The sequence below is a fragment of the Silurus meridionalis genome, chromosome 15, assembly GCF_014805685.1.
Source record: "Silurus meridionalis isolate SWU-2019-XX chromosome 15, ASM1480568v1, whole genome shotgun sequence".
NCBI lineage: Eukaryota > Metazoa > Chordata > Actinopteri > Siluriformes > Siluridae > Silurus > Silurus meridionalis.
Window position 1 is genome coordinate 21,725,726 of NC_060898.1, and position 15,477 is coordinate 21,741,202.

The 15,477-nt window shown below is 37.9% G+C and overlaps 1 protein-coding gene across 2 annotated transcripts; it reads right to left on the minus strand.

The window, feature by feature from the left end:
* Window positions 1–1,301: 1,301 nt before the first annotated feature.
* On the minus strand, window positions 1,302–8,755 carry vtnb (vitronectin b). Of its 2 annotated transcripts, none has more exons than XM_046867061.1 (9): window positions 8,630–8,755; window positions 7,182–7,301; window positions 6,918–7,091; window positions 6,658–6,797; window positions 5,181–5,337; window positions 4,351–4,506; window positions 4,019–4,247; window positions 3,544–3,704; window positions 1,302–1,758 (listed from the first exon to the last, which is right to left on the minus strand). In XM_046867061.1, exons 1-9 carry the CDS (start codon window positions 8,682–8,684, stop codon window positions 1,637–1,639), a joined length of 1,314 nt encoding a protein of 437 aa, XP_046723017.1. In that variant the 5' UTR covers window positions 8,685–8,755; the 3' UTR covers window positions 1,302–1,636. The 2 variants fall into 2 exon arrangements, with proteins under 2 accessions (XP_046723017.1, XP_046723016.1); XM_046867060.1 differs by having other exon boundaries at window positions 3,544–3,707.
* Between the last annotated feature and the right edge of the window lie 6,722 nt (window positions 8,756–15,477).

Sequence of the window (15,477 nt, forward strand, 5' to 3'; positions counted from 1 at the left end):
CAAGCTTGAAAACATACACAACAATGCTATGGTTATGAAAAAAAAAAAGATAAATTTACATATTATAACATTCTAAAACTATCAAACAAATGACACTGTGAAATAGTTTTATGGGCCAATTTAACAATTTAAGTCCCAAACAAAACAGTAAACAGGGTTAAGTAATAATACTGAATATTTTTTTTTGTTTATTTCAAAGTCGTGGCAAACAGAACCTTTGTATAAGAAAAAGAAACTCTGTGATGGGAATTCATGGAATTCAATATGTAAGAAAAAAAACAAGGTAGGCCATGCTGTTTCAGAAAACTAATCCGTGATCTTCCACTCCACAGTGGTGCTATGAAGCGCTCTGACAGAGTTTCATTACTGTTACCATCCAGAAGACGACTTAATCAGGCCAGATCAGGCCTCACTATATATATATATAATATAGAGAATGTGTAGGTTCTCCTTGTGCAGGCACAGCAGCTCTGATCCATCAGGGCATGGCCTCCACAAGACCCTCTAAAGATGTGCTGTGGTATCTAGCACCAAGATGCTAGCAGCAGAGCCCCGCACATCCCAGAGATGCATGACAGGATTGAGGTCGAGGAAATTTGGAGGCGGAGTCAACACCTTTACCATTCCAGCAAAACGTTGACCAGAGCTTCACAACATTCGCCTTCTTTCTAAAATGCATTCTTGAAAATGCTAAATCTAGTATATGCAGTGCACAGGGGAACCACACGAGTGGCGCCACTGCATATAGTGTATTTATTCTTGTATTTACCCCTCTTTTTTTTGAGGGAGAGAGAGGGCGTCCATATTGCAGACCCCTCAGCAAATGTGCAGTTGCACCACTTTCTGGTGCCATTTCCTTTCCAGAAAAAGATGCACATGCACCCAGCCATCAGACCAAGCCATCTTCTTCCATTGCTCCATGGTCAGGTTTAGGTGCCAGTTGTAGGAGCTCTCAGTAGTGTACTGGGGTGCAACTTTATATGTAGCAAGCTGTAATGCACTGCATGTACTGACACCAGTCTTTCAGAACCTTTTCAGCACTTGGTGCTACGGTGCTCTTCTGTGTCCTTCCTTGACTACTGTTGGTGTTACTAATCAATGCAGCAGAGGTTTGAGATGATTTGTTCCTTGTTGCAGTCGTTCTGATCCTTACACTTGCCCATTTTTCCTTCTTTCAACACGTCAGCTTCAAGAACTGACTCTTTATCTGCTGCCTAATATAATCAATCATATAATAATCACTGTTATTCACGTCAACTGTCAGTGTTTTTAATCTTATCACCACAGCACACTGTCAGAGGTAGAGCGATACATCAGTTTATTATGTAGTGATTACATATTTAAAAGCTTGTTGGTTTACATAGTCAGTGATTCTCACTTTTAAAACTCATCAAGACAAGCGTCTGAGTCGGAAAAAGAAAGATACAACATCAATACAGGTGGCAGCAAATACAAGTTACAGGTTTGATTTGAATAACCACAGGATCTCACATGGTTTTAGACTTGAATATAGATTGAGAAGACCATTTTGGACCCTACTAGCAGGCATGGTTGGATTATTGTCTAGAAGCATTTTTATCATCAATCAGTTGTTAAGAATCACAGTAGTCAATCTCAATCATTTACAGCTTTGTTTTTATCGTTTTTCTGCTAAATCTTTCTCTTTACATCCCAGCCAGTACTTAGCGATGGATCTCGGGTATGGAGGATTCATAGTGTCGATGCGTTTAGTCTGGAGGTCCAGTCTGTAGTATTTATCTAAATGCAAAAAAAGGTTACAGATTTATTAGGAAAAAATTCACATTTAAAAAACTTAAGGTAGCCCATAACTTTTTTTATAAATCCAATGTAAAAAAAATATGTAAAGTCATAGTATTGATTTATAGAAAAATTCGTCTTCTTTCTTCGGCTTCTCCCATTAGGGGTTGTCACAGCGGATCACCCGTCTCCACACCCCCCCTGTCCTCTACATCTGCCTCTTTTAACCCAACTACCTGCATGTCTTCCCTCACCACATCCATAAACCTCCTCCTTGATCTTCCTCTTTTCCTCCTTCCTGGTGGCTCCATCCTCAGCATTCTCCTACCCATGTACCCCATCGATGTCCCTCCTCTGCACATGTCCAAACCATCTTAATCTCGCCTCCCTCACCTTGTCTCCAAAACGTCCTACATGCGCTGCCCCTCTAATAAACTCATTTCTAATCCTGTCCATCGTCGTCACTCCCAACGAAAACCTCAATATCTTCAGCTCTTCTACCTCCAGCTCCAGCTCCTGTCTTTTACTCAATGCCACTGTCTCTAAACCATACAACATCTCAGTCCTATAAACTTTCTCTTTCACTCTTGCAGATACTCTTCTATCAAATTTGATTTATAGAAAAATATTGTTTTAATTTAATCGTAGTAAATATGTTAATAATTGGGTTATTGGGGCAGTATTGGTAAAGTTAACAACAAAAACCCAGAAAATGCAACTTTGGTATGTGAAAATATGGATATAGTCACATTTTTGGGTATTTTCTACTTAATACTTTCTACAATAAACCAAATATATAATTATAACGCACAGATATTTGTACTAATTTGAAGCTTTGGATTGTTTGGTCTCATTGGCCGATAATTTTCCTTTTAACAATAAATGCTTAGAACAAGAATATTTGATGCAATAGAAATAATAATTAAAAATTTAAAGAAATTGGTTTAATAGTCTTTAAACACACATGTGCATAAGATTGTTATGTATTTTTTGAACATCCAATCCCACATTGAGTCCCTGTTTGCTGTTATAATAACCACCACTCTTCTGGGAAGATGTTCCAGTAGATATTGGAGTGTGCTTGTGGAGATTTGTGCTCATTCAACCACAGTGGTTGTTGAAGCCAGGTACTCATGTAGGTGAGCTGAGGAGCCCAGGGTGCGGTCAGTGTTCCAATTAATTACATTTACGCCATTTAGCAGATGCCCTTATCCAATTAGAGCTCAAGAGCAGGAGATCTTCCACTCCAACCCATTTAAAGCATAAAGCTGGATTTGGGCACAGGGGCATTGTCATTCTGGAGCAGGTTTGGGTCTTGTAGTTCAAGTAATTAAAAAATGTAATGTTACTGCATCCAAAGACGTCCTATACAATTGTGTGCCTTTAACTTTGTGGAAAAGGTTTGGCGAAGCACCACAAATGGCTGCGAAAATCAGTTTTCCCAATACTTTTGTCCAAATAATGCATAATTGGTTTGTCTTATAATCAGAAAATAATCTAATAAAATAGGACTATATTTATGATATGTTTTTAATATTGTATTCACTTTGTTATCTCAATAACCAGAGGGTTGTGAGCTCAAATCCCAGCAGCAACAAACTGCCATTGTTGCCAATGTAATGGCTGATATATTTGATCTGAAATGTACAGAATGTCACTAAAAACACGCAGTAATGCACCGTACAAAGTACAATAATCACCTGTAAATATATTACAGTTTTTTATGCTTTTATTATCAGTTTGCATTTCCTTGATATGTCCCTTCAAGATTTTAGTAAAGAATACCTTTCTGGAAGAAGTAGACATTTTGCACAGGCATTTCTTTCTTCTCCACTAGGTCAGAATCAGCGTAGTCCGTGTCGTCATAGCTGAAAACGCTGTCGAAAGATGGACGTCTACCTCTGCCCTTCTTTTGACCTTTCTTTCGTCGTTGTGCGCCAAAAAACCTTCTTGAAACAAACATTGACTTAAAGTATCTCTTTTTCTTTTCCTATCTACTGAACTATACTATATCTACAAGTATGTTACAAAATTAATTATATAATAATATTTTATAATCTATCTATCTATCTATCTATCTATCTATCTATCTATCTATCTATCTATCTATCTATCTATCTATCTATCTATCTATCTATCTATCTATCTATCTATCTATCTATCTATCTATCTATCTATCTGCAGTAATCTGGATGCTAAAACTGCATTTTAAGGTTTCTTGACCAAAAACTGAATTATGTTTCATACAGAAAGTACGTACCTCTCATCATAATCGAAATCCAAATCATCCCAAAACGATGAATGGCTTTTCTTGGATCCTCGGCCTCTGCTCCTTCCTCGTGTCCTCTGAACTTGCGAAAGCGAATGTGTAGCAGAATCATAAGCTACGGAGGTCAGGTACAGCCGTCCCACCATTGCAGCATCAATAGGAGGTTTGATGCCCACCCAGTCTCTGGAAATAAAGCGTGGTCCTTTGTGATGTCCTGAAACTGTTGTGTGTGTGTCACACAGGACAGAAGAGACAGGAGACAAGTTAATAACATTTGTATTGATGAATATTAGAAAGTCTTGAAGTGGGTGAAGAAGATTTACTGTCTGGGAAGATCAAAGCGAACAGGTCATCCATGCCGTCGTTACAGTGCAGGTCAGTGTAGTGAGTGAAGAGGACGGACGGCGAGGATTTGGTCATGCGGACACAATCCTCGTGCGACGGCTGGTGCTTGAACTCGTACTGGTAATAACGATCACCTACGAAAACAGTATGAATGAGATGGCACCACTGTCGTGCAGCACAATTGTACAATTTCAACTTTTTTCAGTGATTTATATAGAGGTACATCACGTCTCCTTGTGTCTGAGGATTCATACACTGTAATATAGTGGTGGGCCGTGCATTTTACACCTGCTGTCTTATCTCTTTCAATACACCTCTTAATTAAATCAATCGATTTTTGCATGTGCCACATCCCATGCCACATTTAGTCCCTACTGGTATAATAACCTTCATTCTTCTAAATAGATGCTCCACTAGGTTTTAGAGTGTGCTTGTGGAGATCTGTGCTCATTCAGACAGTTTTTAAAGCCAGGTACTGACTTTGGGGGTGTGGGTGAGGAGGTCTGGGGTGCAGCGTTCACATTCATCCCTAAGGGTGAATTCATCAATAGGGCTGAGTTTAGAGCTCTATAGCAGGCCACGCAAAATGTTCCACACCAATGGAACTCTCTTTATACACAGAAGAATTGACATGCTGGAACAGGTGTGGGTCCCCTAGATGAAGTGAAGAAAAAATTACATTCTACCACAACCGAAGACATCTTAAACAATTGTTGGCCTCCGATTGTTTTTGCTGTAAATGGCAAAAAAAACAACCCAAATCCAAAATGCTGAAAGTGAATTGTTTAATCGCTCGTTTCGTACACACCTTTAAAGAAATACACTCTCTCCTTTTTGTGGTGTGCCGAAGCAGGAACAGCAAATGCGGCATCCAAGTCATCCGGAATGTTCTCGAACCCCACTGAGATATTTCTGGGATAGTCTTCATCCAGGACATCGCCTTCGAAGCGCCAGTACTTGTTACCCTGTGTGACGTTAAACACCACATCAAGTGGAGATTTTCATTCCTTAAATATATTTTAAATTTTTTATAATCTATAATAATAATAGTTTTTTTTAGGACAATCATTTATTAATTTAATGATTAAATCAATACATATAGTCAATATAGTAGTGTTTAATAATTAAGTAAGTAATTAATAGGAACCATAGGTGATAGTGTGGTTATGTAGGGGATGTGTATGGTTATGTAGGGGATAGGTATGGTTATGTAGGGGAAGGGGATGGTTATGTAGGGGATGGGTATGGTTATGTAGGTGATGGGTATGGTTATGTAGGGGATGAGTATGGTTATATAGGGGATGAGTATGGTTATGTAGGAAATAGGGATGGTTATGTAGGTGATGGTATAGTTATGTAGGGGATGTGTATGGTTATGTAGGTGATGGGTATGGTTATGTAAGGGGTTGGGTATGGTTATGTAGGGGATGTGTATGGTTATGTAGGTAATGGGTATAGTTATGTAGGGGATGTGTATGGTTATGTAGGTAATGGGTATAGTTATATACGGGATGTGTATGGTTATGTAGGGGATGTGTATGGTTATGTAGGGGATGAGTATGGTTATGTAGAGGAGGTGTATGTTTATGTAGTGGATGGGTATTGTTATGTAGGGGATGTGTATGGTTATGTATGGGATGTGTATGGTTATGTAGGTAATGTGTATGGTTATGTAGGGGATGTGTATGGTTATGTAGGGGATGTGTATGGTTATGTAGGGATGTATATGGTTATGTAGGGGATGTGTATGGTTATGTAGGGGATGGGTATGGTTATGTAGGTGATGGGTATGGTTATGTAGGGATAGGTATGGTTATGTAGGGATGTATATGGTTATGTAGGGGATGTGTATGGTTATGTAGGGGATGTGTATGGTTATGTAGGTGATGGGTATGGTTATGTAGGGATAGGTATGGTTATGTAGGGATAGGTATGGTTATGTAGGGGATGTGTATGGTTATGTAGGGGATGTGTATGGTTATGTAGGGATAGGTATGGTTATGTAGGGGATGTGTATGGTTATGTAGGGGATGGGTATGGTTATGTTGGTGATGGGTATGGTTATGTTGGTGATGGGTATGGTTATGTAGGGGTTGAGTATGGTTATGTAGGGGATGGGTATGGTTATGTAGGGGATGAGTATGGTTATGTAGGGGATGGGCATGGTTATGTAGAGGATGGGGATGGTAATGCAGGTTTTGTGTTTAGTTTTCTGACCAATTTGAATTATGAGCTGTGTCTAATGTTTTGTAGTGAAAAAGTGATTCTGGAAGATCATTATGTACCTTGAATATATAACTCTTCCCCTGGCAGTTAATTCGAGTAAAAGCGGCATCAATGGGCCCAGAAATACCCCAAACATCCTTTATGAGCTTGGGGTAACCCGGCATCACCGATTTCTCATCCAGTTCAAAAATGTATTCACCTACAGTGTCGCACAGAAATTACAGCCATGAGTTCAGTGCACAATCTTACACAAACTGTGGGGGGTGAATTTTCTTTTGCAGAAAATTAGAAAAATCATCATCATAGCCAGTAATCTCACCCCTGAAGGCATAAACCGATCCGTTCTTTATCTGCAGGAAGGCATCAAACGATTTCCCACTGCAGGTTTCTCCCTCAGGTTCGGTAATCAATGCAGAGCTAGTTGGAGCCATGCTGGGACTTGCTGAAGAAGTCAAATTCTCCTCAGGAATGTCGAAAACATCTCCACGACTAACTAGAATGGAAGCACAGATCAACCTTTGATTTGACTCTTAACAACTGTAAAATGTACTACGTGCAGTCGTGGGTTTCCCCGAACACTTACCTTTGGTTCGGCAAGTTTTGTCGTAATCTATACAGCAGCTTTTGTGGTACTTGCACAAAGTGTCACATTGGCATTTCTGTAATTTGTCAAAGCCATTCTGACAACGTCCAACGCACGATTCTATAGTCACAGACAGGAAAAGGGCATTTTGGCTGCATTAAAGATATAAATGTAATCTGAAAATAAACCATCCTTTACACTATATCAGGAATTTCACAGAAAATCCACTGAAAATCGAACAAAAATTATAATTTACGTCAATACGTTAAGAAAATAACACCGGAAGATCACAAACAAATGGAGACTGGAGCTATTTGGGTAAAAAAAAAAAAAAAACAAGAAAAAACCAAACGACCCTTAAACACTATGTGTTCAAGAATATTCAAGGGCATTCTTGACAAAATGGGACATCCGAGTTTATAGAACAATAGAACTAATTTTAAAGAGTGGAAACAACGTATTGAAACTGAATCTACATGCCTCCATGCTACATTTTAACTAATGCCTGAAAATATTCGAAAGATTTGTCAGTAGGTCTGAACCATCCTAGGACATTCTGCTTCACTTCGTCATCAGTGCTGAAATTCTGATCTCTGAGGAACTTGTTGACTGGGCTGGAAACCAACACGACTGGGATCATCACTGACGGACTTACAGTGTTTACACCGTTAAAGATTAGTCTTACTGCGGCTGATAGTCTACAGTCTTCTGTAGATACGCCTTCGTTCACAAGAAAATCTTCACCACATGCTGTTCTTCACACTGTTGTATACCATCATGATTAGCTTTCTCTGGATTGGCCTACGACATGCGCACCTCATCAGTAATAGGACACACTATCCACTTACTACTAAGTGTAGTATCGAAACGCTAGCATCCATTTTTATACCTGTAAAATTAAATGCCGTGGTTTGACTTGAATGTACTTAATTTGTCGGCATTCTTTCTTGTTGTTATAACTGAAACGGTAAGGGGTTTTAGCTAGCTATAATGTAAAGTTGCTAAATTGTTATAAAAAATAGTATTTAAAGCTAATTATTATTCGAGTGGCCGAAACGCTAACACAGCTTTATTTTGAACTACAGCAACATGGACAATCACGCTAATTTTTTTTCATCAGCTTTAAAGCCACCTGAAAGTGATATTTAATCAGCAAGCATTTTAGTGCTGCTTTGAGCCAGTCTCTTTATTAAAATGGTATTTTAAATAATTTATCAATCCTCAAAAAAAATCATGAAGTAATTGCACATACTAAAATATGATTAGCCTGTATTTAGCTTTCCTGAGTTAATCATTTGTTCCCAAACCGAACCTCATGAAGTTAAAGGTTAACCATTAAAAGTCACTAGAACAGAATATATATATACTTCCCTTTTTCGGGCTTCAGCCCAAAATTCATTTAAAATCCTACAATTGAACCATAAGATGTTTCTGCATGAACCTCTTACCTTCTGCAGCGAAGGATGTTGCCACAGAGAGCAAAAATAATACCAGTAATTTCATGTTGAGGAAATCATGTGCTGTGTCTTTTTAGTTCTTATCTACTGTGTAATCCGATTTTTTTGCAGCGATGTATTATGTAGCAGAGGATCGATCGCTTCAAAAGTCACCAGGCTTGTTTGTTTTGTGTGATTTACTGAAGTAATTATTAATCAGCAGCGACGTGGAAAGACAGATATATATATATATTCAGGATTAAATCTTGAAATGTAAATTTTCTCAATGTAAAATGCTCACTATGGAAAAGATCAAATGAAATCAAACAATATTGAACAAAATAATTCGCAATTCTTTTAGGGACTGATTGGATGTGCTGTAGGGTTTGTAAATCAGGTTGTAGGCTCGAGGAGGAGACTGGAGAATATTGCTTTAAGTAAAAAAGTAAATAATTCATTGATAATACAAAAAGAAAAAACATGTCTAGAAAATCAATACTGGCAAATAACCAAAATTCGCTATTTTGTATAAAAACCTTTGAACTTCAGCAAAAATGAAAGAATCCTTTAGAGTTTGTATTAAATAAATGAATGCTTGTAACCTAAAGTCACGTGTTGTAGTTAAGCAGACACTGAAAATAGAAATAAAACCCAACAGATCTTCACTATGATGGTGATATAACCTGAGTATCTGGTTATAACCTGAGCTCTGCGCTACAGTAAACATCCCCCTGACCAGTCCAATTTATTATCCCTTTGTTGACTGTTTCCCTCCATTGCCCTTGTGCTCTGTGATCTTTACCCTCTAAAAAAACAATTTATTTATTTTTTTAGTTAAAAACCTTTAAAATCACTGAGCTTTAAAAAGATTCTTGTACTAAACAAAATATGGAAAGAAATGTTTCTTTGAGAAAACATTTTTTTGTGCATGTCTCAAAAACCATAAATGTCTTTTTACAAACACTTTGCGATTGTAAAACATATATTTTTGTTGTCTAGTTATCGCACAGTACTGCTAATTTTTTGAAACAGTGTTTGTTTTAATGGGACATGAAAACCTGCTTGTATTTGACTTTGTTGCTGAAGCGTTAAACAATGAGTAATGACCAAATAATAAAGAACAGAAAAAGACAAAGTTCTCTCTTCGTCTCTCTCACACTGACAGATGTTCGCCAAAAGTTTCAGTTAATGCTATCAGAAGACGGGGAAACCTGTGATCTCTGTGTTCATGGCATGGTTGCTATTCAGCTGATTTGAAATTGAAAATATTTGGTTTCCGTACGCAACCGTCTTCAGAGTTTTAGACAGAATGGAAGATAAAAATATATTTATCAAGTGAAGTCTAGAAGGGAAACATCTTGGTGATATGATAGTGATAAGAAAACTATAGTCAGACAGGTACACCTTGACAGAAAGGCAGAACTCATATAACCACTCTGTACATCTGTGGTGATGAGAACAGCATCTCAGGATGCACATATCAAAGCTGCAGAACCCCCTGAGTCAGGATACACTTCTGTCAGCCAAACAGTACCAGGCAATTAAAAAAAAATTAGTTGTTTTAGTGAACCTGGACTTCTGGATTCAGGATTGCTGTTTTGTATTAATCAAAATGAAAGAACAGTTTGTATCTTGGAAATGAACACGTCAGCGATCTCTACGCAGATCAGATATTGGTTTCATTATGAGAAACATGAATGTGACGATTTCTTTGCTCGGAATAGACGTCAAATCCAAACAACCATCTTGTGGCAGAAACAGATTCTTAGGATGCTTCATTTACATTTATATTTATGCCCTTTTACAGACACTCGCTTATCCAGAAAGTGCATTTAAGCCTCCATCAATAAATATATTCTAATAGTGGTTCATTAGACTAATTATACCATCAGTCTAAAATACTGTTGGGTTAAAAATATTTAAAAAGAAATTATTTTAAATGCAAAAAGTCGTAATGTAAGAATCTCTAAAAGAGGTCGGTCTTTAGATGTTGGTTTGAAGACTGCTGGCGACCCAGTTTTTGGACATCTTGGAGGCAGAACAGAGATTTGTCTAGAAGCATGTCTTCCTTGTACCCTGAGAGATGGTGGGACCAAATGACCAGTGATTGAGGATCAGGGGGAACATGGTGCAGTGTTGGGTGAGATAAACTCTGAGAGGTAGAGGGGCTTTGGTCCGGTTTTGTAGGCAAGCATCAGTGTTTACAGGAAGCCAGTGGAGGGAGTGTAGCAGTAGGGTGGTGTTTGAGAACTTAGGGAGGTTAAAAACAAGTTATTCAACCACATTCTGGATGCTGGAGTCTTTTAAAAGCAGACCTACCAGGAGTAAGGTGCAGTAGTCAAGATGACAAGGGACTGAGCGAGCACCTGAGAAGCCTGTGTGGACAGAAAATTACAAATTCTCCAAAGGTTGTAAAGGAGTAATCGACATGAATGTGCTAGAATGCCAATTTGAGAAGAAAAGGACAGTTTCCATAATAAATATGTGCCCCCACATAAGTTATGTAGGGTGCAAAAATAGATTTCTTTTACAGAACCATTATAAGAGGAAATGTCAAAAAATTCGACATGCATGAGTTGTTCTGAAGGTTAAATCTTCAGAGAATCAGTATTTCAATTCAGTGTTTTAAGTCTAATTTTATAACAGTCAAGGAACAGGAACACAAAGGAAAAGAACAGACTGTACAGATGATAGACAGCAGCCTTGATACTGCTGAAACACGTGATGGATCTGACCTTTCAACAAATTTTAACAAGTGTAACATACCACCACATGATTATTACAGACACATGCGCACATCAGAGACACAAAACATAAAACTACTTCTGCTAATTCATAGGAAACTTTATATGCACCTTCATTACATCCTGATTGGAGAACTGGAAGACTCAATCTGTTTAATCCTGTTTACAACATGCTCAGAATGCTGTTATTAGGATCCTGACAGGAACCAGGATCTTATCTCTTCTATTTTGGCATTACTTTACTGACTTCCTGGAAAGAAAATTCAAGATAATGTTTTTTCCTTTAAAGTCCCCAATTTTAATAACATATTTTGATATCTTTGACCTTCTCCAGTGCAATACTACCTACTACCAAAAAAAACTTAAGCCATCTAATGGACCTCTTTTTTCGCCTGACTTAAATGAAAAAATATTCAGGACCTCCCCTTCTCTGGACACTCTGATTCTCTGACACTCTGATTCTCTGATTACATACCATTTCATTCTCACTTTTGAGTCTGGCTCATCTGTCTGGACATTTTCTGTTATTTCAAGTGACCCCATTTACATGATCAACTGTTTGCAAGACATGGAATTTGCCATAACATAGACTGTGAAAGCTTTGTCCAGAGAAACCCTTCTCTGAAACATCTGTTAAGAGCACTAAGACCATCCTGGAGCGTCAGGGTTACTCTTAGACTCTTCCAAAAGCCCTTTTGAGGCTGGTTGCTTTTATGGTTTCTTCCTCATGCCATCTCAGGGAGTTTTTCACCACTGGCTTACTCATTATTATCATTATATGTATAACATTTGGCAGCAACTTATCATGACTTATCATGTTTTTGAAGATTTCAAATCAGATTAAAATTCATGTGTAAATTAATAACGTGTTTCCTTCCAGACACATGAAGCCAGACGTCTGCAATTTTTTAAACTGTTGCTCATATTGTGTTACAGGTTACAATCGATCTATTTTTTTCTATATACATCAACTGCAGATGCCAATGATAGCGCTGCTGTGATTGACAGAGCATAAGCGGTAGAGTCCCCTCACTGAGAAATCTCTGAAAACGTAGGGATCTATTGGGGCTTTTGACTACAATATACAATTTACATTGTATATTTATGGCATATGATCTCCTCCAGAGCAAATCCATGCTTATCCAGAGGCCTTGCTCAAGGGCCCAGGCATGGAACTTTGGTGGGGTTGGGACTCACAACCTTCAGATCCAAAGTCCAATGCCTTAACTACTAAGCTACCTCCCTGTTAAAACATTAAAACCTTGGCACTGATACAGTTATGTACAGTAAGTCAATGACTAGACTACAATACTTTGGCTAATAAAAGCCCTAATTTTTTTTTTTATGTTTTCCCAGTAAATTTTTTTCCCTCACATATTACCTATTGTTAACGCCACTGCCATTTCTTTCGTAGTATCGTGCTATACTGGGTCTCTTTATTTAAATGTTTTGGTTGTTTTAATAATTTTATTCATTCTGCTCCGTTTGCCGGTTGCATAACACTACAAGAGGACTAGTAGTTTCAGTTATTTGCTGATATGCTAATTCTAATGCCCATGTCCTTGCTCTTGGTTATTGAACAATTTTATTGTTCTCAATGATAAACTGGTTATTTGGGTCAGGTATGATAATGTTCTATGTCAGGCAGCATGAAAAAATCATTCCAAAAATGCTGCAAATGAGCTGCAAAAGTCCGAGACGCGACAGCGCCGTAACGGTGTGCTTCAAAGAAGAGCTATCGCAATAAGCGACACTGATAAGAAGAGATGATTACGCCTGGAATGTCTGCCTGAAAACATTACACCATTAGAGTGCTGAGACCAGCGTATATGAACTATCGGAAATGTTCGACTGATAAAATACCTCTACAAAGAAGCAAGCTCTCCATCCAAAAGTCATCAGCGTCATTTTTACGTAATGTATGTATTACGGCACAGAGATTTGCTAACCCCAGTCTTGCCCAACATACCTTTTGTAAGGGATACATTAACACGACTTTCAAGCATTTGCCATACATCTCCCAGATGATTTCATGCCAAAATGCTTGAAAGAATCACTAGATCTTTAAAAAGCCTGTTGTGAATTGTTGTAGATGTACAGTACGTCTTTTTCCTTTACAGCACAGATAGACCATTGAGCAACTGTTGACCTTTACAGCACAAAGTGCAAAAGTTTATAACCACCAGCGTGATGAAAGAAGAGCAAACTTCACCTCCATGTCTCCAGCTGAATCAAAGAACACAGATTACAGTAATTGGATAGTTTCTGTAATATAATAAAATACAATTTTCACTGGTTTGAACCACAAAAAATAAATTCAATTAGATTCAATGAGAAGGACATGCAATGCCTAGTTGAAGTACACACAACCTCTGGGTAATTGCTGAGAAAACTGGAACTTGACCTTAGCGAATGACGTCCCAATCAAAGATAGTGCGTCCTCATTGAATAATACCGAGACCTTCATGTTGTCGAGATAGCTTATCTTTACGAGTGAATATTTTCATTTCGTATGCCCTTAAAATCTTTGCCTCTTTGCATAAGGTATTCAAATCAAATCAAATACATTCCAAAGGATACATTTTTCATTCATTTTTCTTTTTTTTTTACACCCATTGGTGTGAAGTTCTGAATTTAAGATCAAGGCAAACCTCCCTTCACGACACAGCAGAGCCTTTATCCATGGTGAAGAAGTACCTTGGGATCTTATGCTTCATGAGTAATGAATAACAGAGCGTTAGATTGACACAATGGCCCAGTGCCAGTGTTCCAGGTGCTGTCTGTGGTGGAGAACCAGAAGGGTGATGATTCTATCCTTATTCATTGTTATGAAAATTAGGTGAAAAAAAATCAGGATCATCTATAGAGTTGCAGGTACTAGGAATTTATCCACTGCCCCTGGAAATGGAGAGGCGCCAGTAAAGGTGGTTCTGGCATTTGGTCAGGTTCTGCTTATGTTACACACTGGATGGGGAGACCTTGGGGGATCTACTGAACACACGATACCCTCAAGGCAAATGAACAAATAAATGCCAAACCTGTACATTTCAAACAAACATAATCATGAAGAAAAAAACCCTGCTGAAAAAGAAAGTCGAATTTTTTCCATAACATTTACGCCATTTGGCGACTTACAATTATCTCATTTATACAACTGAACAGTTATAACTTAAGGGGCCTTGGTCATGTGGTCAGTTTAGTGGTGGTGGGATTTAAACTCACAACCTTTTGTTTGGAAGTCCAACATCTTAACCACTACCCCTTCCCTTATGCCATTAGCTTGTTAAATCAAACCAAAAAAATCATTTAAGAAACTTACTGGTGTCCAGTTAATATCAACTTGTGATCTACAAGTTGTAAGAGACGTTTTATTGCTCAATAATATTTCCTGCTAGATTTAGCCAGTACAGATTACCGATAGAGATCCAGCAAATACCATTACGCTTCCTATTAAAACCAACACAACTCCTATTTTCAGTCATTGAAAATATTCAAATGCAATGAGTTTGTATTGCTTTTTCCAGCAGGGAGACGCTTTCAGAATAAACCCAGGACAAAAAAAACAATTACAATTGAATGAAATTTATCACCACCTGAACTGTATGAAATGAATCAACCAGAAAGCAGAATATTAATTATTATTTATTAACTAATATTAATAGTGCAAAAAGAGAGATAGAGATAGAAATAGTGTAGAAATATATAATATCAGAGATAGTCTATATATAATATCAGAGATAATTTATAGATAATATCAGAGAGAGTCTATATATAATCTGTCTTTGATTCACCATTTATTCCAGTAACTGCTGTAACTCACTTCTCATGGAAAGTCAGTGCAGGTTTATTTCAAATATGTGAAAATTTTCCCCCCAAAAATAAACTCTTCAGGGAAGCAGTAAATTAGTGGTTAAGATGGTAGACAAATGTGTGTGTGAGTGTGTTCACTGTCATACAGAAGAACATGGCGTTGCCATGCTGCTGCTTATGGGGTGCTGGACCTTTGCTGATCCTGTGCTCTGACCCCACCTTTTTTTCTCTGGGGTACATGAAGGTAGAATTTCACTGTGATGAAAAGTACATGTGACAAGCATAAAGCATCTTTCTTTACTTTAC

Coding starts and splice junctions, on each gene's coding strand:
- vtnb (XM_046867060.1), bottom strand. CDS start 8,684: ATGAAATTACTGGTATTATTTTTGCTCTCTGTGGCAACATCCTTCGCT. Junction 5,338..6,657: donor GGAAGAGTTATATATTCAAG/GTACATAATGAT, acceptor AACGTCACACAG/GGTAACAAGTACTGGCGCTT. Junction 4,507..5,180: donor GAGAGTGTATTTCTTTAAAG/GTGTGTACGAAA, acceptor CTGTTTTCGTAG/GTGATCGTTATTACCAGTAC.